Genomic DNA, 23811 nt, shown 5'->3' with positions numbered 1-23811 from the left:
AAAAAAAAAAAGTAATAAAAAATTGCACTGTGGCTGCCCGCATCTGAATAGTGATTCTTTATTTTAGTCCTCTTGGAGGTTATTATGCCCCTGTTTCCCCCCCCCCCTTTTTTTTTTATTATTATTAAATATGGAACACCTACTCCGTTCTTAATTAAATTTAATGAGCCAAAATAAATTGTTGGAGATGCTGAAAGAGGGGGAAGGGGTGTGTGCTGCTTTGGGACGAGAGGAGGTAAATAAAGCACATCTAGAGGAGATGTTTTGGAGAGAAGTGGCCCCATCCCCAGCCTTCTTCCCCCCATCCTGTGTATTTTTGCTAAAGGGCTGAACAGGGACGAGCTCCCCGTATTCTCTCCCGTGCTGGGGCGGGGGGAGTCCCAGCATCCTTGCGAGGGTGGGGGATGCTGGGGACTGGGAGCAGAGCAGGTACCCAGCCGGCACCTCTCGCCCTCGAGAAATTTGGGATGTCAGCGGAGCAGCCTGGAGGAGAGGGGTTTGGGGAAGGGGAGACAGGGCCCTGGGTCTCCCTGCAGCAATGCGGGGCAGCCAGAGGGGCTCGGGTCCGTCTGCGCGCCCCGTCGGGGAAGGGGCTCGGCCCGGCCGCGGGGGTCTCCGAGCCCGGGTGGGCGAGGATTCCCGGGCCTTCCCAAAGCCGCCGTGCAGCCGGAGCGGCTGGCGGGGACGGGAGGCGGGCGGTGAGGGGGTCGCAGTGCCCTGCGCGGGGGTCGCAAGGCAGCGGGACGAGTGAAACCCTTCCCGAAATGCCAGAGGCACCCGGCATGGAAAGAGGGGAGGAGGAGGGCTGCTGTAGGGTCCCAGACCCCTTCCTCCGGACGCCCACGGGTAAAGCGGTCCTGAAGGTTCCTAAAGGGAGAGGTTTTTCGACAGTTCGGGGATCGGCCTGCGCGGGAACAAAAAATCAACGAAATCTCCCCCGGTGCGGGGTGGGAAGGAGGGGGCCCGGGCTGAGCTGCTCCCGGAACGCCCCCCGGTCCCTGCTGCGGGGTTCGGGCGAGGCGGCGGCCCCCGGCCGTGAGCGGAGCGCGGGGCTCGGGGGAGAAGCGGCGGTGCGGACCGGCCGCACCTGCCCGTGCGTGGCGGGGGCGGCGGCGGGGCTGGGGTGCGGGGGTCGCTATTGTCTCCCCGCCACCTGCACACCCTCCCGCAGGGGGGAAATGCCGGAGCTGTTATTCTTCCTTTCACTCCTTCCCCTCAGCCTCCCGCTCTGGACGCGGCCGTGGGAGAGGTTTCCCCAAGCTCCCCCCGCGGCACGGCCGGGGCCGGGGCCGTGTCCCGGCCGGCAGGAGCCCGCACGATGCCGGCAGCGTGAGCGGGGCGGCGGGGCAGGGGCGGTCAGGACGCGCCGGAGAGCCCGCCGTGCCTCCCGCCAGGAAACACGACCATTTTCAAGCCGGCTCCTCTCACCAACAGGAAGCGTTAAAGATAGAACAGCCGGGGCTGGGCGGGGGAGATTAGGAAGCCGAGCATCTTCTGAGCACCGAGGGCCGCTGCGGGGCCATTCCCAGCCGTGCCGGTCCCCGCTGCGATGGGAGTCGTGGCCGAGCTCAACCCACCTCAGCCCGCACGGTTGTCCCACCCCGAGCCTGAGGGAACCCATGTGTGGCACCTTTCCCTGCGCCTGCCCTGCCTCGGGTGGGCTTCCCGACCCCTCACCACGCTTTCAGTAGAGAAGAGGTGGCAAGCCCTGCAAACAGAGTGAGGAGAACCAAAAAGATACAGAGAAAAGCACTCAGTGATGCTCCGAGGAGGACCAGCACCGTTTAATCAAGCACTATAAAAATCTTTAATTATAATAAAAGATAGCTAGAAATCACAGAAGAAAAATAAAACAAAACACCCCAACCCCAAAACAATAAAATCTTAAACCGTGCTGCCCCACCCCCATGTCATTCCCTTGTGAGCCAGTGCTTGAATTTGGGCCCCATTGCCCAGTTAACAAAGCCAGACCTGGCTTTCCATGTGTTTTTTACTTCAAACTGCAGTAGATGTTTCAGGAAAAAAAAAAAACGAAACACCCAGACATCTTGAAATTACTCAGCACCACACTATGAAAGGAAAATGCCGCTTTAGGGAAGGGTGGTTTTTTGTTGCTTTGGTCAAGTAAATTAATGTTTCGCTCACTCAGAAGTTGCTGTCCAAGATTATATGATTTGTGTAACTTAATATAACACCACACCCTTGTCCTGAGCTGTGTGCAAGTAGTTTGGCTTTTGTTTTCAAATTGTTTCTAGCCCTCGAGCATTTGAAGAAAGTCTTTAAAATATTAACCAATACAACTGTCATCTTCCTGTGTTTCCAGACATTTTACAATAGGAAACAAAGAACAAAACCCTACAACAATAGCTCAGAGGTATGAATTGCCTCATTCATCTCACTGGAATGTTCAAAAACATTAACTATTTTTTGCCTGATTCAGCAGAAAAGGTGCTGGGAGATAATAAGCTTATGCCTGATCCAGGGAAGATTCAGGGACTGAGAAAGGTTTTATTTTTCAGCACAGCAAAAGTAGCACCTTTCCTGAAAGGAAGCAAATATTCTTGTTGATGGAAGAGGCTGCGTGAGAGGAGAAATTCTGACATGGCTTAAAGGGAGCTGCTGCCTTCTGTACTGGCTTTGAAATGGCACATGGCTTATCTCACCCCAATTCTGTAATAAATTAATTAGCAATTAGTGTCCAGTCAAACACACCATGAACTAACACTGCAGTCCTTTGGATTTGACTGGGAAAGGCCCAGGATTTTAGAGGAGGTTGTTTTAACCGTTAGTTTAACACTCAGAGCAGGAAAGCCAAGGTCAGCACCGCAGGCTGAACTGGTGTTGAGACAATGCCATCACGAAAACAAAGTTTGTTCCAGCACCTATTAGAGCACGTTGATGTGCTACAGGCAGGGAGAAAACACATGGCTCGACCGCCATCCCGAACTGTCCTCTCATCAGGAACGGTGGGAATGGGAATGAATCACCACTTCCAGCACCGGTGTCTCATTCCCAAGACCAGGAGGTCAGCACAGGGCTGTGTCACACCACAGCCATGCATCCTAAGCCATGTCCTCAGAGGCACTGGCCAAAGGCGGGCAGAGCTGTCACAGCCAACACTGGGCACCCGGCGGGGCTCCAGCACCAGGGACAACACATCCTGACCACAAAGGGCCTACAACACCTGAAAACTGAACAAGACTCAGAGTCTTAACAGAAATGGACCTGTTAAACAAAACTTCTTCACCTTGTGGAATATTATCAGCAGGTTATGGAAAAGAGCTGTTTCATTAATAGACAGACTGTAGTGCTTGATGACAGAACATTCGTATATTAACTCAGAACAAAGCAAATCTAATTTTTTTGCTCACCCCACCACCCAGTATCAGAATTCTTGAGTTCAGGAGCAGGTGAACCAGTGACCTTCCAGTTAACCATTCTAACAGTGACTGGGAAGCTGCATGTGTCTTAAATAAAGGCACCATCAGACAACTGAAGATTAATTTTTTTTTTAATGAAACCTTTGACATTTATAAGCAGGATGTAATCTTAAATAAATAGAGAACATGGAGGGGAGAGAAAAAATTCACAAAAAAAGTTTTTAAAAAGTGCTAGTTTTCCCCAATTTCCTTCAAAGATTTCATGATACAAAAAGTTACATATGCCATTTTGACTAAATTCAAGATAATTTTATGCAAAGTAAAGCCACAGTTATACTTCCCTTCCCCCCCCAGACACAACCCCCCCACAGGAATCCAACCATTTCAGCAAATTTCTAGAAATTAGTGCTTTAGCTCTGCCCTGTTCTGCCATACACAGTATCAGTGGCTCACAGTTGGCACAAACATGTAAAAATCAGTGTTTTTAAAACATCAACAGAAAAACATTTAAGTAATCACTGTTAAAATTATATTAAGAGTATATCTTGGGCTCAGGTTGATTCAACTTTCATACGCTTTAAAAATCACACCTAACTGTAAACAAAAGTGCACACGTGTCAGTGCTGACCCGCACTGCCTCAGCCAGGCACTTAGAGGTGGCTGTCCCTGACCTGGGCTGAAAACTCAGCTCTGCAAAGTTTTACACTGCTGCAGCAGAGGGACCTCTTCAAAGACAGCTTAATTCGTGGTTTCCTATCATCTTTTACAGAGAGGTCCCTCTGATTTGTAACAGTCGTTGCCAGCCATCTCAGGGGACGTTCAGAACAACTTTGGCAACTGCCTGAGTTGTTTCACATCAAGAATGGTGCCAACAGAATTTATGCTGTTTGACTGGTTTAACGTTTCAAGAGTTGGAGCACGTAGATTTCCAGGGAACACCTGAGTATCTCCGTCTTTCCTACCAGGTTGTTCAGTGAATTCAATCCTCCCAGGTAACAATTTGGTTTTTGACTTTAAATCCTTTAAGAACTGAACTGAGTTTTCATCTGCTTGATCTGCTCTGGGAGGAAAAATTTCATTTGCAATATTTCTTAATACAGGGTTGTTTAATTCCGGTGGAGAAGTCAACTCTCTGCTGTGACCTTTTAGGTGAATGGGAAGTCTTCCATCAATTCTTTTGGATAATTCAGTCCAGTGGTTGAAGCTGTCCAACACAGTGGCACAGTTTTTGCCTGGCATGTTTTCTGTTTTGACAGTGCCAGAATTGCCATCTTGAACCCGCAGTTCCTCTTCGTCTTCACTGCTGTCACTGCCCTGTATCAGCCCATATCGCTTCATGTACTTCTTGGTTGCAAAGGACATATTGTTTGGTGAAATTAAGCTAAGACCTACCATGCTCTTGTCCATATTTGAATGCAAGATGTCTTGGAAAGAGAAATCCGCAGGAAGATTTTGGCCTGAGCGACTGAGAGACAGTCGAGATAACTGGTTTTCACTGAGATACTTGAGTGCTATAGCGTTTGCTTCCATGCTCAGATCAACAACATTAGGAGTTAAGCCACACATGCTGACATTGGCAAATGACATATAATTTAATCCAGGCACCACTGCTTCAGGATTTATGCACGCCAAGATGCTGAAATAAAGCATCAAAAAGTTAGTTTAGCACTACAGGAAAAGCACGAGTTTCACAATATAATCATTTTGCTCACTGTACTGATCTGTCCTTCCTTTTGAACACCACAGCTTCATCAGGCTGCTCAGCACCCAGACTGTATGTTCTGCCTGTACTGAAAAGCAGCTACTCAACCCCACAGTATCCAAACACTGTTAGAGAATGGACGATATTCCCTTCTGATTCAATACAAAGTGCCTGAAGAACTCACCTCTAGCAGGCTTCAGAACTGGTTTTGGTTTTAAAGCAGGTTTTTCTCAATAGTGAGTGTGACATCATGTCTCTGATCCTCAGACTTTAGATTTTACCATCCAACCCAAATTTCATAACTAGATAGAAGATACAAGCCCAGTGACAGAGACCAAGAACAACTCTTTACCATTGTGTGCCAATTCCAGGATTTTTACAGAAACTCTGACATAGTGTCTCATTCCAGAAGCCTGCAAGGTTCTAGTTTTTGAAGGTATCCTTCAGTAAGGAAATGTTCATTCAGTCTGTTGCTTGGTACACCAATTTCTTGCATACATTATGTGTCAAAGACTGAAAGGACAAACTCTGGTACACCAGCAGTGGTTATAAAGCAGTGCATTTAGTACATGTGCCATATACTAGTTCTCAAAACCAAACCCCTCATGCCAATAGTTAAGAGGCTTCCTATTTAACTGAGCACCAATTCTGAAGTTTGCTTAGGGAGAATAAACTGGCTCAGAACAACAACCACTCATTATGCTGTGGAGTTGCACTGTTGTTTCTCTCTCTGCTGAGCTGTAGACCTTTTCTCAGAATTGTTTATCAGTCATGAAAGTGGCAGAAGGAAGAACTCCACCCCACTCCCCAAGTTTGAAGACAAAAACCCCAAGAGTTCCAGTTCTATCCTATGGTTCACTCATTAGCACATTATTGACATTAAAGGAACACTGACAGATTCTCCCAGCTGGGAAGGTAGCCCAGAAATTCCAGAAAAACACCCAATAAAAATTCAAACAAAAAGGAGAGAAAAGAGTTAGAAACTGTATGACTGGAAACAGCTTTTGATACGTGGCTGAAGAGAAGATTAATTAGGAGGTGGCTAGATTTTTTGTTTACATAACAGCTACATACAGGGATCAAGAAGACAATAAGCATGAAAGTGAAGCTGTACCAGGCAATCAGCCTATGCCCAAGCAGCTACAGAAGTAAATTCCTGTGCTAAAACCCCTTCTTCAGAAGTTACTTCCGCTTCTTCCTCTATTTCAACAAGGCTGTTTCCCTCCCCAGCCTCTGCAGTCTCTCCATTCAAGGCAAAGCACTGACAGTTACAAGCAATTAGGACAGAATCAGTTTTGATTAGATACCAAAGCCATGATAACAATTTCATGTACACTGGTGAAGTGCAAGACAAAGGTTAAGAAGCAATGAGAAAATACACAGCTCTTTAACATCCAGTCTCCCAAATCCAGTGTTTCTCTGGAACACTTTGATATAGCCCAAAGGATTGAAATTACTCAAGCAGCCTCATTATTCTAGGAAATTGCATGCTACTGCATGTACAATACTTCAAGGATCACCAGATGCTCTAGCAGCTAGAACTACTTGTGTTATATTTAAATAATCTGACTTACTAGCAGAGCTCTTAAACCTATCTGAAATGCCCATAGCATGAGCCAGTGTTTCATCTTTGCAGGAAATATAGATCAAGTTGCAAACAAATCCCCAGTGGCAATGAACACAGTCTCTTCTCTTTACCCATTGAGCCAATCTTCATTTTCAGTTGGATCTACAAATTACTATTCAAAAACCACCAGTATTTTACCTGGCATTCTCCACTTTGTGTGTATTTTTCTTCATATTGTCAGGCGAGTCCAGTGTCACTCCAAGACTCTTCAGCTGTTTGAGTGTAGCACTAATGACACTCTCTTTATCCACCACTCTTGTGTCAGTCTCTGAAGCCACTTCTGTTGTACCATCAATATCCTGATACTTAGGACCATCATCATTAACAAATACAGATTTTACAGGCAAGTGATCTTGCTCTTCTGAGGACTTTAAGAGGTGGTTTACTTGGCCCTACAGAAAAAGGGAGCGGGAAAGAGAGCACATGACAAAAATATGACATGCAGGACTTGTCAAAAACCTAAATCCTGGTTTATTCTTATGCAACTTCAAATACAACTTGATGGGTTAATAGCTTATTCTGACAAAGAAGGCAAATTCAGATTCAGTTCAGATGCAATCAATTAAACTCAGAGTAGTGTAGTCAAACACCGGAACATCTTACATTTCAAGCTTTCTGTAAGAGTCTGTTCCAAATTTAAGCACATCATATACTGATATTAGTCAAGATTAAAGTATCTGCCCTTTAAGAGACTTGAAGGTAAAATGCTGTGTTATTTTAAAGGCCACTAATTTGGGAAGTTACCAGCTGACATCTTTGAAGTAAGGAATTACTATTTATTAGACAGTAGACAGTACTCCTTGTATGCATGAAAGAGTGAAGTACAAAATAACCACTTAAACCTTTAGAAAAAAAAAAAAGAAGAACCACAAACTTGGAACTTTCAGTAGAGCACAACATGTGAACTTGAAAACCACATTCAGTTTTCACTGATGCCAATACCACATCATAACTTCAGCAGTGGTTGTTTTGACTGTTGCACTCAGTGCAGAATATAAAACCTGCATCAATTACCAGCAAGTCCTGGTAAAGCCTCTGATCCCCTGAGGGACGCCGAGGCAGCAGCGAGGCGGGTGGCTCCGAGTTCTGCTCACTTGTTACCACCACCTGGTTGCTGGCTCCCTCTGATGGTTCCTTCTGTAAAGACACGCTGACACCTTCTTCCATGGATGAACGGCGAACGAGTGCTTGGGAGACGTTTCCATTTCTGGAAGAGAACACCAACAGAGCTAGATACTCCTTTGAAACAGAAAAAGCATAATTATCACTGCATCTACCTTATCATTTCATGAACAGAGGAGGATTAAAATCGAGTACTGGAAACAGATCCTTTTGGTTTGTCTGCTGCTTGAGGCTTTGCTCCTTTCTGCAGTCACTTTCTTTCAAAAGTCATTTGAGGACTGAGGAAATACACGCTGCAGCGTAACACTACAAGAGTTTTTCAAAGGATGATTTAAAAGTGGCAATGGCTTCTCTGGACTAGTCAAAACTCAATGACACTCTATGACAACCTTAAGGCAGATGAAAGGAAGGTTATTAACAATTTAAGTTCTTCTTATGTTTCAGCATTCGTACATACACTTGAAAGCCCTCGGGAACAGATATCTTCCATATGCTTTGAAACATTTATTCAAAAAGTTGGTTTTACCAAGGTGAGTAACTGATCCTGTGGTAGTTTAAAAACTCCCCAGTTACAGGTACACACGTGCACACTCAGTACCACGAACTGAGAACAAACACCTAGTTGAAATATTTCCCAAAATTAGAAGTGAAAGAGAAGCAATAAAGGGTAAAAGGGTAAATACTCTAGAACGAGGTACAACATGATGCTCTGCATCCCCCTCAGCCAGCTGGTGTGTGCACTGCATAAAACCTTTTGAGACCAGACATATCAATACTACCATCATCCTGAGGAGATCCTTAAGCGACCCTCCTCCCCCTTCCTGTTCCTCCTGAGGAGACAAGTGTAAGATAAGGGAATTTCAGAACTCAACTGATCAATTGCCTGTGTTGAAAGAGATAAGATTTAAACCACGTGATAGACCAGATAGTCAATGTAGGTTATCAGCTACTGTTACAAGAGCAATTATTCATCATTTCCAAAAAATGTTCCCCTCCTCCTCAAAGAAATCTGGGTGATGCTCTACATTCTTACTATGATACTTATACAGCTATTTTGCAAGTTGAAGAGAACCTTAAATGGCATCATCCTAAAATACAACCTTCAGAAGACTGATTTGAATCCATCATATTTGTGGTAGCAGTATATGTTTGCAGAGAGTACTTTAATCAAGGACTATGAATGTTTAAGTTATAGTTTAATTACCAACATCTTTCTCAATATGATTATTTTAGAAACCTAATTTAACTGGAAGGGTATTCTCCCTCTTTTGGCTTTTTACACTTAGAGAATATTATATCACCAAAAGTACTAAATTGCTGAGCTATTCCCTTTGTAGAAATAGCATCCATTTAGAAAATTAAAAAGTTATAAAATCACTTCCAAAATCAGTTTGAGATTAGTCATTGCACTATAAAGAATCTGAGCTTAAAAATTATTAAACTAACAGCAGTGAAGTCAGTACCTGCATTCACTACACACAAAGTAATTAGGTATAAAATCCAGAAAAATTCAGGGAACAGCCATGTAATCATAAACTCTTCATCCCAAGACCCTCAGAACTGGAAGAGTTCTGAATGCTGACAGGGAAAAGCCACTGTAAGAAAACAACTGCCTATAGCAGCATCCCCTTTTCCAGTCAGGATTTAAGGTAAGAAAAGGAATGCTGCCAGCACTGTACATGCTTTTACAAGTTAAAGGCTTTTACCATCAGCTCCTGCTGATAGGTAGGCAAGTTAAACCTGCATGACTGATGAATGCAGACTCTAAAGGCAACTGTGTTTTGGTGAGCTGCACAATTCGATGCACAATTAAAAAAGAAAGAAGGAAAGAACACAACTGAAGTCAGGTGACTATTTATAATTTCCGAGGACAAAAATGTTCTGAAAGTAGTAACTTATGAAAGGCAGTTCAGCCTATTATGTGAACACAAGATATTTCTGGTTACTTACTGGAGAATGTTCTGATTAGTTCCTTCTTCCACAAGATGAGTACTCTCTACGAAGCTGGGAATGTCAACCACTCTTAAAGAAGAAGCAATACTTTTATTACTTGCATCTTGTTCAGCACTAATTGAAATGCTTATGTCTTCCTTGGAAATCTCTTCATCCTCTTTTTTCCCTTGGGGTATGGAATCATCTTGTTTTTCTGAGGCTGTATTCCAAAATAAACTAGCACCTAGGACAAAAATTAAAGATTTACCCATTTAAGAAAGTCATTACTTCCTTCTGAGACGCTTTGGCTTTGTAAAGCCAGAGGAATAATTTTCTCCAATTCCCGGTTTTTTTGCCATTTAAAAAGTGATTTAGGGTTTAAATCAGCTAAGAGTTGCCAAAACATCATTCAAGTCCTAGTTTCTTCCAAAACATACTTGACAAAAATAAATTGTCATATTAAATCATTTTAATGCACTGACCTTGAGGCTGTTTGAAAGTTTCCTCCAGACTAACCACAATATTTCCACGGATTTGACAGGAACCAATACATTAATATGTAACTTTACAGATACAGCTGTATAACTTGCCTAAATTAAAGCAAATACAGTCTCCTCTTCATGCATGATTTACAAACAACATCAATAATATATTTATTAGAACTCTATATGGCCCAGAAGCTATTACTTTTTGAAACAGTGTATTAATTCAAAAAAGATGTGGATTTTTCTTTCAATAAGGCACAGTTTTAAATACAAGATCTTTCTAAAGCTATTGGACAAATAATTCTTTCAGTGATGGCAATCACTGCCATTAAAGCCCAAAGACAAAAGTAACTCCAGCCTAAACTTGCAAATAACACCAAGAGAACTTAGCTGGCTTGTGGATCTAGGTGCACGTTTGCATAGCTTCAGCAGTTCTGCAAAACATTCCCTCCATGGCCAAATAAATCCCAGAAACATCCAGAAAAAGCGGTGCCAGTCTATTTTAAAAGAATCAAGCATTACCTGTGCTCACAGCAACACTCACACTTCTCCTCGTGTGTGAACGTGGTGAGGTCTGTGTTTCCATAGAAACGAGGTCCCTTTGCTTCTCAGGCTGCAGAGCATGGATTGCTGCTGCCGGCTCGGAGGAACAAGCCTGGCGAGCCTGTGCTTCCAGCAAGCGTTGGATCTGTGACGGTTATCAGAAAGTTACGATTTGCACAATCACATAGAAACTATAATAGGCAAAAGTGAATTACTAAATTGGGTCCCTCCAAGATCTGGATTCGAGTCCAGGCTGCGCTGCCAAAGAAGTTCTGATAACCTTCCAGTTCTCAGCAGTGCACACAGCATTAATCAAAACACCAATTTTGATGTTGGCAGCACCAGCAAAGAAGAGGTTTAAGCACACTGGCAAAGCCAGCACCAAGACAGCTTGAGTAAAGCCTATTTGCACCACACTTGTTGGAAGTATTCCTTGTCCCTTTCATTCACACACAAAGCCTATTACTGACTTACCAGCCAAGCATTTATGTGCCAACTGTCCCTATACCAACTTCGTATTAATTACTAAACTAAGCACTTAAATGATAAAATAAAAGGTTGCCCAGGCAATCTTCACTCTAGGATTTGCATCCATTCCATCCACCCATTAGTTTGCAGCTCCAGGGAAAAATAACAGTAAAGGTTGCATTTCTGCAATAAGGAGAGGTGTCTCTCATGCACAACCCATGCTTTGAGAGCTTGATTTTACATACAGGAACCATACAAAAAACTTATTTCAGCTGTAATTTTCTAGTTTAAGTACTGTGAACAACTTTCCGATTTGTATCATTCATCACCAGCAGCAAAATTTAAACTCTGGCTCTTCAGCCTCAAATCATACTCTGCAAAATACAGAGACAACAATTTAATTAAGGGGCTGATACTCTGAAGAAACTTAACCTGGTAAGGTAACAGAACCCAGTGAGATTCCCAAAGCCCGCTTTTCCAGCACAGCAACAAAGATCTAATGAATCCTGCCAGTCTGCTGCAGACAACTGAAATCTTCAAAGCAAAAGCTCAGGGAGGTGCAGGCTTGCAGGTGGACAAAGCAACAGATGAGAACATTCTGTGCTTCATCTGTATGCTTACAATAATTTCAAAGCCTATGCAGTAAATTATTTTTTTTTACACAGGCAAACATATATGTGGCAAGGCATTTATATATTTGCCATTGCAAAAGAGTGCTAAAGGGAAACTTTTATGTTATGGTAATATGATAAAATAAACACAAAACTGAATTATGTGTGAGCTAAATAGTTTTCATTTAAGGGACACCAATGAGCAGAGCTCATGAGGACCCCTCTCCATCCCCAGACTGCAGCTGGTATGACAGGCTCCCTTGCTCCAACACGGATAGACAACAGTTAATTTAATTCCTTTGGCCGTGGAACTATCAAATCATAATCACTAAGAGGCCAGAGGAGAAAGCTGCCATTTCCACAAACCTGAGCTTGAAGTAATTTGAGTTGTCTGTCTTGCTCTGTAAGAACCCGGTATGCATCTGGAGATAATCCCATCATTCCATTATCTGATCCTGCTTTAGCAGCAGGCGTGTGCAGGCAGGGTGAGTGGGCTGCACACAACTGTGGACTCGAGGGGCCTGCACTTGAGGGCATCCTCATTCCAGGTGATAAGCTGTTGTCCAGAGAACAGCTCCCTGCTTTCCCATGATAGCTCGGGCTTATAGGGCTGCTTGGGGCATATCCTGGATTGCAGCAAATATTTGGGCAAATGATATTTTGATGGAGCATTGCACACGGCTTCTGTTGAGCCATCTCCAACTGGATCTCCGCTCCATGTTTGGGGTTCATTTTAGCAATTCCTTGCCACGAGTTTACCGGATTATAGTGGACGGAAGCAGGACACTGACAGCTGCACCCTGGACAGCAAGGTGGCACTTGAACTGGCACCTGCAGGTCTGGTGGGTGTCTGCAGCTCTCTGGTGAGAAAGCAGAGCTGTAGAGGACTGGTTGTGTAACAGCAGGAAGCTGCTTGGAACTGGATACTGATGTTCTCCTAACTGGAGGCTCTCCCTGCTGTGCGACACTTTCGGGATTTAACACAAGTCTCTCCGATGGCTTTCTGGGGTGGTGCACAGATGCATCTGGGGAAGGCCCACTACAAGGGGTTGAAGGAGAAGATGACCCTGAACTTTTTCTTGATTGAGGGCAAGTGTTCTTACAGTGCACCTGCTGCTGTACTAGAGCTTGCTTTCCTCTGGAAGGCATCGAAGCTGGAATTTTCTGGTTTATAGGATTTGGTAATTGCCTCAAAGAGGGATCTCCCATATTAGCAGAAAAGTTCTGCCTGTCTTCAGAGTGCTGGGTGGGGTGATATGTAGATCTCAAGCAGGACTTCTTTTTAATAGGCTGATTTGGCACTGAGGGTAGACTTTTAGCATTTGAAGTCCCCATAGGCTTAGACAATTGTCCTGATTCTACGAAACTCCCATCCAAAATAAGTGACAGTTCTGGCACTGAAGGAAAAATCCTGGTAACCTGAAAGGACAATTACACAAATTTAAGATAATTTAAAAATATTATCTGATCATTACATGCAGAATTTTCTCAAAGAAAATGTTTTAATTTAAAATCAATGTATGATGATTATCAGTTGAAATCAACTACACATTGAATACATTCCTAAAAGACTGGAGAATCCAGATACAGAAAAAGCAGCAAGCTCTCTAGGGTCATTCTTAAAGGAAAAAAATTGCTTTCATGCAGCATAACAGCCATGTGTACCAAATGAATGGTCCATGTCATTTCAAAGTATGCATATTCCCCTTCTAGAAGGGGACTACATGTTCCCTCTTACTATTTTTAGACCCAGGAGATTGGTACAACAGAACATATTTAATAATCCACAACTGTCACATCCTTCTAGACTGTACAAGGGCTGCTATTTATTGTATTTGTATACACTTCAGTAAAAAAAGGACAGCAGATCTTTATTTACTTATTTACCCAAAACTACATGAGTTTGCTGTCTCTGTCATTGCTTCAGACACCACAGCTCTTCCACTGAACAGCAGCAAGATTCCTAATGTAGAAACTATTATCTCTGTTTCCAAATCCTAGCATATACAGGAATTAAAGTATCTAGAAAACTGGGAAAAAGGTAGGTTAACTAGAGCAGGAGTTAGGACTCTCAGTTCATTTCTTCCATTCTTTTTTCCCCTTCTAGCACTTTGAGACAGAGGCTTTACACTCTCTGGTCCCCTTACAATGAGTTCTGCTGCTCCAACTGTCACATCTGAGATGCCCAGAGCAATTATTTACTTACCTGTTGACTCACTGGGTGAGGACTTGGAATTGGTCTGGGGGATAAATCCTCATCTTCTACACCAGAGTCGTGATCGCTTGCTGACAACTTGCTGGGTGAAGAGCCCTGGAGAGGACTAAAACCAAAATAAATCAAAGTAAAAACGTTTGGTTGTCAGATTTGGCAGCAGTAACATGAAATTTCATGTTTTTCACTGTGCCATCTACAGTGCAATATCAGCATCATTTTTCCAAGAAGCAGTTGCTATCCATCTTCTCCCTGGTTAGACAGGGGAGTTCACACAGCAAATAGTTTTAAGATCAAACAGTGAAAGTACAAATGCTGCTTCTGGGCAAAGAGATATGAACCCTCCCTCCCCACAGCCTCACATACACACACCTTTTAAGTGACATTCTAACAGCAAAGCACTGATTTATACTAAAGATAGGAAGTGCTACAGTAAAGATTGTAACATTGTTTGAAGGAAAATAAAGGCCATCTCAGTTACAGATAAAAATTTGATGGATAAGCCAGGTTATTAAAATTCTTAAATTTCAACCTATCCAGGTCTTGGAGCTGTGAGAAGTGGGAAGAAAAAAGGAATTTTTACCAACTTAAGTAGATTTCAATTAGGGATTTGCTTCAAAGGGCAGATCTCAAAGCTTAATACAGTGAACTAAGCTTCATCAGTAAGGAAGCCTTTTTAGAAACTGTATTGACTGTATTACAACCACCAGTACCAAGAGCAGAACTCTGAGTAGTTTCTCTCGGAATACAAGTCAACTCAACCATCTCACTTGAAAAATATTAACTCTAGGAATAATAAAAGCACATACACAGATTTTAATGTAACAATATGTATACATAGCTAAACTGACACATGGCACAGAGGAGGCCAGAAACCTCATCAAATAAACATTTAATTTTTGCATATAAACGATGTCTGAAAGATTTACCTTCTGATTGGAAGTTTCTTGCAAACTCTGCTGAAGAACTCAGTTTCTGCATTTTGGTTTTCTGCACTCAACTCAAATTGGATAGGGGTCTTGTCTGAGGGTTCAACATTCTGGAAAAAAGTGTTCCATATTTGTGAAGCATGAAACATTCAAACTTCCAAATCACTGAGATACCACTCCCAAAGAAACAGTTTTAAGGACGTTTATAGGATTATTTTCTGCTTGTCCTCTACTTTCAAATTTTTCACCACTACAAGGAGGGAGGCAACTTCCCTTCCTGTTTAACACTGTTCCCCTGCTACTCTGTGAAGTGGTTGGGCTAATTATAGCCATGAGCAGATGCTTCCTTGCTGTAACTGCTCAGACACTCCTCCACAAGCCTTCACCACCATAGGAAACAGCAAACGTTCCTATGCTGCTTCACACACCAGAGCTGGGCAAGTCCTGGAGGCAACAGAAGTGAATCTCTGTTGAGAGGATGGTCATCTTCAGAAAGCTAAGCTGCACTTAGGCTAAAGGTGGAAGGCAGCCTTGAACAGGGAAATTTAATTGGAAGAACAGGGTAAACACAGCACAGGACACACACTACAGTCGCTGCTTCTTTGCCAGAGCACAGCAGCACTTACTGGGCAGATTTACAATTCAGCTTCAGATTCTGAACAAGCCTAGGAAAACATGCAAGGGAATGATATTTCCTAGAATTTCCTCAACCTTACTAGTTACGTCCCAGAGGCTGTATCACAAAATTCTTTCAAGGAGTTACTTTGCAAAAAGATAAAATTGTAGTGCAACAAGAGACCAGTTGATTAGTGACCACTGAATTCCTTTTTGCATTCAACTTCAAGCAAAGCACAGTTCTCAGCTTTGCTCTCTAGAAGGCATCACCCACAGCAGCTGTTAGATGTGGCCAGTGCACACACAGCACACCAGATTAACAAATGCTATAGGAAGTTTGAATCTCTGCTCATAAAGCCGAAGTCACTGGCAGGAGAGCACAACACAGCACATTTCAAAGACAGATCCTTAATGCTGTTAGAAAAGTGAGCAGTGCTGACTTTGGAAGTCATCTCCCAGTTTGAGGGACAAACTGAATTTGCACTAATCACTGGGAAAAGGTAGCTTTATAAAGCTACATCATTTTCAAGCACTGCACTTGGGTCACATTATAAGTCAATTTTTGAAGTACCATTATGCAGTAGGAAACCAAGGCACTTACCTTGAAGAGCTGTACTGTCTCATGACAAGTTAAGATCAGAAACCCCAGTTCAGCCTGTCCACTGCAAGGAACACACTCATAAAACTCTGGTTCCTTGTGTGTCAATGAATAAAGCACAATAAGAAACCTCCCAGATTCCGAAAAAACCCTAAAATAGAAGAAAAACACATCTTTAAAAAACTTAAACATGAAGAAGGCCCTTAGATTCTCAATACAGGGAGCAAATTTTCACACAGTTTAGCAAACCGGTGAATCACTGGTGAATCAGCACTTTGAATGGTACTGAGCTATAGATGAAGCAGGTGGATTTATGATTGAAACCACATACAAGAATCAAGGAAAAGTAGAGAAATTCATCTCCTTTGTAGTTCAAACCTGTATGATCACTTAGGACTTTAAATGACTTCCTGGAAGACTTCAAGAATAGCATAGAAGAAAACATCTGTAAAAATGATACTGTGTTTAATTTTCTTTTTAGAATCTAATTGAAGATGTATTATAGAGACACTTAGTGGTTCAGTTATCCCTAAACATCAAAAAAATTCTCATTAGCAAAGAAATTAAAAGAAAAAATTATATTGCAGGGGTTTTTTTTCTACAAGCTGAGAACAAGGAGTAACAAGTCAGCATTTAACACAAAAGTTCAAGGATAATTACAATAATGTGTTTCCAGGAAAAGGTAGCACTACTTCCTTTTTATAGCACTTGTAACATGGTTGTTTGTGGAATTTTTTTTTTGTTTGCTTTTTCTTTAAATAATATATTTCTCTAAAGCAGTAGAAACAGGATGCTTGGGAAACGCATTTATGTACAACTTCAAAATTATGCTTGCAACTTAAAGAGTTAAAAATGTTTGAGGCAGATTAACCAGTTAGCCCGCAGAGGTTAATTCTGTTTGCATGGTTCATCAAATCTCTTTAATCCAGTTCCATGATGAAATCAGTGAGAGATAATGAGAGTCAAGCATCTAACTTGACTATCTAATAATCTAATTGGGCTCTTATCTGTATTTGGATGCATTTAAGTTGCTAAGGGAAGGAAGTCTATTCTGTAAGTACACACACATTTGTTCACCAAATATGGTTTTATTTTATAACTTAAAAACAGGTGTGGTCAAGCAGAAAAAGTGCTTATGCATAGAGCATATTTTAAAGTTTCATTTAACTGAAGTGCAGTCTTAAACTATAAACACTTGAACTCCCTTCCAGCTTCCATGTAAATATAACTTGGCAAACATCACAAGTGAAAAGATGTAGAGAATAAGGAATGATTATCTACTAACATCATAACGAAAAAAACCACCCCAGAATACAAATACTATTAAAAAACCTGAATATTTAACAAGAAGGCATAACAGGGCAGTATTAGCAGCAAAGCAATATGCTTTAATATGTTGGTCAGGTACAACCAGGGAGAAAGCTTATGTCAAGGAAAATACCCATAAGAAAAGTTCAAAACCAAAACCCCATCATTGTTTAAAGTACTATTTCCTGCTTGCAGCTTCTTATTTAAACTAAAATGCAATGACCTTCATATTAATGTTTACCCTCTTCTGTCTTTGAGATATCAGCCCAGCTTTCCAACAATTCAGTCACAGAAAATTCTTGAGGCAGAAGCCAAAACCAGAAAGAACATTTAAAACAGACAGCTCTGCCTCTATACAACATATATATCACAGAATTCCCTCAAATATCTTTGAACAGAGCTCATGTTGCCATGCATTTCTGTGGCATACATTTTCAGGCATCCAATAGCTTCTGTGTTTTACCTATAAAAGTGACTTGCCTTTCTTGAATTGAAGAACTGAATAAATATCGCAAGCAACAGGCCCAGACTTGAGGACTACAGATATGAGTAACTCCACTCAGCCAACTAGAAGTAAGAAAAAAATATCCAATTAGAGCCAGTTCTGTTACCAAGCTCCCACTGTGTAATCTCTCAGATACATGTCAAATCAATGTGTATTAATGTGGACAAACAGAGCACAACACTTACACTCCAACTAATGGCAGAGCATAAGCCTTGGGATCAGACTCAAGCAGCAAAAGTAGTTTCCGTGTTTGGTCCATAGTAAGGTAGCTGAAAGAAAGCAAAAGTTGGGGTTTTTTCCAGTATTTTGGAAGGCAGTCTTTCAGAAAAAATCCTGAAGAGGAAAAATATAAGTCTAGAAAACACCGTGAGAAAAGAAGTTTGGGAAAAAAATAAAATAATCAAAACTGCTCTTATTCCATATTTACAGCAACTCCTCAGCTTTTCATCAAGTCCCCATGTATGAAAGAATTATCAAAGATAAAATGTACTTATTAGTAGTACTAATTCTAGTATTTTAGTGAATACTAGAATTAGTATTCACAACAAATCCAGAAGTGCAAGTCATGTTAAATTTGAAGAGTAACTTTCAGAGAGGCACTCAAAGTCTCTCTCCAAATAAAATGACACTCAGTTGCTTCAAATTATTTCCCTGATCTATCCTTAGCTCATCCTACTAAGTTAGTTCCCAGTCAGAATGATGACTCCCCAATACCATCTTAGCAGCACCTTTAACAAAAGAAGCTTTGATTTGCATTCATCTGATTTCCATTCTAGGACAGGTACTGCTGTTGTTTAAAAAGCTGGATGGTGTTTATATTTATTATGTTATCTAGAGGCGTGTCTCCCCACCCCAGTAGGAAGATCCTTCTACTCAAGCCAAGAGCAAGAAGAACTTCTACTGAACCAGTTAATGTTTTTGCTCCACCCCATTTCCTGTTTCTTGTTCACAACTTTCAGTATTTTTCCAAGACCAGAAGTGATGTTATTTTTATGCCAGCTATTTTACTAAAAAGAAAAGTACAGTTGAGGTTTCTCCTACCTATCTCCTTCAAGAAAGGCAACAAACTGCCAGGCAACTTTGACAGCTTTAGCAATACCCTTTACTCACCCACATTTACAGGTTCCTTGAACTTGTGCAATACTCATAGGGCTGTTCAAATTTCTTGCAAGGGCTGTTGGAATAATTGGGACAGACTTCACGGGGGTGTATTCCAAGGTATTTGCCACAGTAATAGAAGCCCAGCGAAAATTAAAATGTAGATTATCCAGGTTTTCTGTGAAAACAATGTGAGCTCTAATAGTGAGCAGTTTAGAAAGATCCAGTGATTCTTTACTGCACAGACTGTTCTGCAGACCCTAGAAGTAAGGAAAAAAGAAGAGTTAAATACACTTATCTTCCTGTGATTACCATGATTCAAGATGTATTACATTAGGAACTCAAATCATTCATCACAGCTACTATTGCAATAGGTACTATACAAAAAGCCCTTAACCCTGGTCTCCAAAGCTCATTGCTCTACCAAATATAATGACTAATGTAGAATACACTTGAAAATTAGTGATGCATACCTTAGCATTGTTTTATGATGTATTAAAAAAATTAGGGTTATTATATTTTTATATAAGTAACAGACAACTAGAAGGCTCAAGCTGATCTGTCGAAGTTTTCTTACTTGCAATCAGGAAATTTGTAATTTAACATCTGGACGTATAATCATGAGAAAATTTAGATGTGAAGCAAGCTTAATTTGTGTTATAAAATACACACTACAACAACTACAGGGAAAAATTTACAGGAATGGATGGTGGATTTAGTAGACTATGTCTACAGCAGAGCACAGAAATGACAGGCACAGTAACTATGGCTACTAACTACATAAGGCTTTACATGTTTCTTGTGAGTCACTTCCCTAGCAACACCTTATCAACAACTGCCTAAATACTGCAATTCATTCATGATAGTTTAAAAAAAAAAAAAAAGGTGTTTTCTTTAGTTTAAGTAAGTTTGCTGCAATCACTGTTTTGCTGGTTATGGTGGTTAAACCAGCTGAAAAACCTTGGTCAGACAGAAACATTTTAGTCCAAGATTAAAGACTGTGGGATCCTTAAACACCTGTGATGACTAAATGATTTCAACAGTTTCCAATAGACTTTTCAATGACACTCAGGCAGTTCATTTCACATAATTAACTACACAGTCTTGCTTCAACCATAAGCTTGCTGTGTTGAAAATCAAGTCCTGTGCATAGTCCAGCCTCCTGCCTAGCGGACAGTTTACTGTTTAAGAGACCCAGCTAAGAGCTGCCAACCTTGAAAGCCGAGCTGATATCTTCAGCACTGTGCACTATAACATTATCTGAAGAAGGCCCCCAGGCACTAACTGTGCATGGAATCAGAAAGTCTCCAGGAAGAGATGCAGTCGGAATTTTGCCCGATCCGCCAGCAACTTCTCGACCAGGATCAAAGCGGTCGACTGTCAGCGTTACGCCTTCCCCATCTTTAAAATAAATAAATAAAGTTAAAAGTCCAAGAGCAACAACTCAGGCTACTTAACAGCTTACTCAACCAGCCAATATTGACTGTCTACCTGATGCTTAAAATTACCTTCACTTACTGCAAGGGTCCCAAGCAAAAAACAGGAAAGTAATTTCTTTTCATTCTGCTTTGCATGGCGATAGGCAAGACGTAAGGTTTTCTCCAGCAGAGATAACTTGGGGTTTCTAAGGACAGACAACAAGCAAATTTAAGCCACAAACCATCTTAGCAAGAATATTTGGCTTGTCTAGTCCAGCAAACCGACATCAGAAGGGAAACAATGGAGAATAAATAGCAAGGAGAGAGAAGAGCTTTTTTTTTTTCTATGGAGAATAAGTAACAATGAGAGGGAAAAGCTTTTTCATCTGAAGGGTACCATTGTCACAAGAACTAGAGATGAACACAAGTGAATTATTTTAATAGCACACGGGAAAAGTTAGAAACACTAAAAGCAAAACATAGAACCTTTAAAAAATCTCATAAGTTTAAAGAGTAGAATAGGCAAAAAAGCTTAACTAATTCTGAAGTGGGGTTAACTCACTTTAGCACTATATTTACTGTGGATGCTTAAAGCAGCAGCACACTGGGCTCAGTGACACAGGAATGCAAGTATTGAGAAAGGTTAGGTAATTATAAAAACACTATTTGGTAAAAACTGCAGTAAATTGTAATCTAGGGCAGTAAATACATCAATGTTATTTTAGCTTGAGAGAGCTTATCTGATTTCGGCCTGAAAAGTAGTCAAAATTGAAAATGAAGCTACTGGTTTATGTGAATACGGTGATGGTGCCTCATATCCTACCTGCTCAAGATTAAGTGAAGTGCCTCCATAAAAGTAATTTATTTTAAACTTTGTTAAAATGTTGAGGTTTTAATATTAACTCAAAGAAGACTGTGTGGCAAATTCAAGTGAAGGCCCCTTATGTAAGGGCTACCCAGCCTTATATGCACAAATATCCACATACTTGCTCTAATAACTACAGCAAGAGTTTTGTAGCACCTACAGAGAAATCACCCATATAAGTAATAATGATTAAATTTTACCCTCCATTTGTTTTTCAAGTCAGATTTGGAATATCCTGCCCTAGAAATTCCAAAGTGCTTCAGATTTGCCTCTAGACCAATTCTAAGCAAACAATAAGAACCAAAACATAGGAACTTTTAACATTCTAATCCAGATTACTGAAGCAAGTCAAATGTTTAGCTGTAAGTTTTACCTGAGACACACCATCTTATTTGTAAAAAAACATGTTTTTCTCTGCATATATTTAGAGACAAGGAAAAACATGTTGAAGAAAGCTACAAATACGCAGTTACTTGAGAAAACTGAAAGAAACTAAGTTACTTTAGACTGAGACCCCTCCAACCCACTTGACTGTGCTCCCCCATGGAAAAGGAAACTCATATCTTTCCAATAAAAATTCCTACATGCTTATAACATAAGCCTTCGTGCCTTGTCATACAACAGCATTAAAAACTCAAAATGAGGTTTTGAATCACACATTTTATAATTTATTTTAACCTTCAGCTTCACAAAAAGGGTTATTGATACCTGTAGTAGGTAACATGTGCGCCAATGACATCACCCATGGGGACTGGGTCCCAAAGTGCACACTTAGACAGAGGGAAACTGAAAGGGACCATCCTTTCGGGAACAAATCTGGGAAGAAGATCACAGAGATAAAAAATGGGTAAAAGTACATCGTTATCTTATAATGTTTAAAAGAAGGAACAAAAGTGTGACGCAGTAAAAACAAGAAATAGGATACATAAGGTGTTGGTATTTTTTTTTGTTTCAAGTCCAGCTCAATAAAGCAGAAAGTTTGTCCTACGAAGTTGTCAGAGTGACAAAAGTCAACACAAAACTTTTATTTTCCACCTGACAGTTTCTTCATGCAGATGAAAAGTCAAAATATAAGTTTACAGATAAAGCCCAAGAAAAAGCAGCTCTGGATAGAGTTTAGGGAAGAAGAGAGTTATCAGTAATTAGAAACTCCCATAGCACACAGAAAAGCTTGATTTAGCAAACTTAACATTAGTGCAGCCTCCCAAAGCCCTATTTTAGTCACTTTATTTAAAAGCACGCACACAATCCACTTAAGCTTTGAAGGCCTCTGAAATAAAGCTTTGGCTTAACTCAAATAATATAGTGCAAAACTTGCCACCAGACTTCAAAGAGCCCTGAAGAAATTAGTTTGTAACTACATTAAATTATTCACACGAGCAGATTTTTTTGAGTTTCGTAAACCAGCTATATCAAGTAAAATAGAAAACAATTGACAGCCTACATCACTTGGCAAATGCCTCAACACCTTTTAACAAATAAGCGAGAAGTTTCTTTTGTAGTTATTTGAAGCGCGAAACTTTGCCAAGAAAAGGTGCTTCCTTTGCGTTTCCTCACGCTGCCAGGAAAGGACTTTATTTTTAAGGCAGTTCTTTAAGGAACTCATCCACCTCTCGTGTTTCTAGCGGCACTCAAGTGATTCCCGTTAAAAGTCAAAAACAAAACAAGTCAAATAAGCCAAACCAAAACAAACCCCAAATTTAAGTTTGCAAAAGGGGAGACTCCTCTAAAGCCCCGGTTTCCACTAGTCGTCGGCAAGCACGAAGCAGAACCCCTCCCTCCCGTAGCTCTTTATACCCAGAGGCGCACTCGCAGAGGGGCCGGGGGCGATGCGGGCCCGCCCGGTGCGGAGCGGGTACCTCAGATCCAGGTCGGGCCGAATGGGGGGTCGGAGCAAGGCCGCAGCTCTGCCCACCCTTCTCCTCCTCCTGTCCCCGGCGCGGGACGTGCCCGCTGCAGCCCGTGGGGCAGCGGAGGGGCCCTGCGGAAGGAGCGGAGCTGGTGACGCCGCTCCCTCAGAGCCCCCTGAAAAACTCCCAAACCCGCCACAGTCCCGCCGGTCCCGCCCGCTCCGGCGCCTTCTGCGGCCGCCGCCCGCCCCCCGCTCCCCGCGGGCCAATCAGAGCGCGCGACCCGCCCCCTCCACCCTCTTCGGACCAATCGGTGCGCGGCGGGCGGACCGCCCGCTCGGCCAATCCGGGCGCGCCCCGGGCAAACCAACCGCCAGCGCGCGCGCAGGGGGTTTAAAAATGCCCTTAGCGGGGCGGGCAGCGCGCAGGCGCAGTGCGGCGGCGCCGAGGCGTTGCCATGGCAGCGCGGGGTGCCGCCGGGTCCTTCCCAGACCGGCTGTGGCGGGTGAACCGCGAACCGGCACCCCCGGGGCGGGCCAGCCG

General features: G+C 42.0%; 1 protein-coding gene across 1 annotated transcript; it reads right to left on the bottom strand.

Moving 5' to 3' along the window:
- Positions 1-3493: 3493 nt before the first annotated feature.
- Positions 3494-23492, bottom strand: STIL (STIL, centriolar assembly protein). Its single transcript, XM_027683115.1, has 16 exons — positions 23278-23492; positions 22127-22234; positions 20644-20759; positions 20349-20536; positions 19148-19395; positions 18223-18306; positions 18013-18099; positions 16228-16375; positions 15012-15121; positions 14077-14191; positions 12237-13289; positions 10771-10936; positions 9782-10007; positions 7724-7916; positions 6848-7101; positions 3494-5016 (listed from the first exon to the last, which is right to left on the bottom strand). The coding sequence occupies exons 2-16, from the start codon at positions 22216-22218 to the stop codon at positions 4200-4202; spliced, it is 3897 nt and encodes a 1298-aa protein (XP_027538916.1). The 5' UTR covers positions 22219-22234; positions 23278-23492; the 3' UTR covers positions 3494-4199.
- Positions 23493-23811: the final 319 nt, after the last annotated feature.

The sequence above is a fragment of the Neopelma chrysocephalum genome, unplaced genomic scaffold (assembly GCF_003984885.1).
Source record: "Neopelma chrysocephalum unplaced genomic scaffold, ASM398488v2 Primary Assembly neopelma1_64, whole genome shotgun sequence".
Lineage (NCBI taxonomy): Eukaryota > Metazoa > Chordata > Aves > Passeriformes > Pipridae > Neopelma > Neopelma chrysocephalum.
Note: the sequence above shows the minus strand (reverse complement) of the source record. Positions and strands in the feature narration are given on the sequence as shown.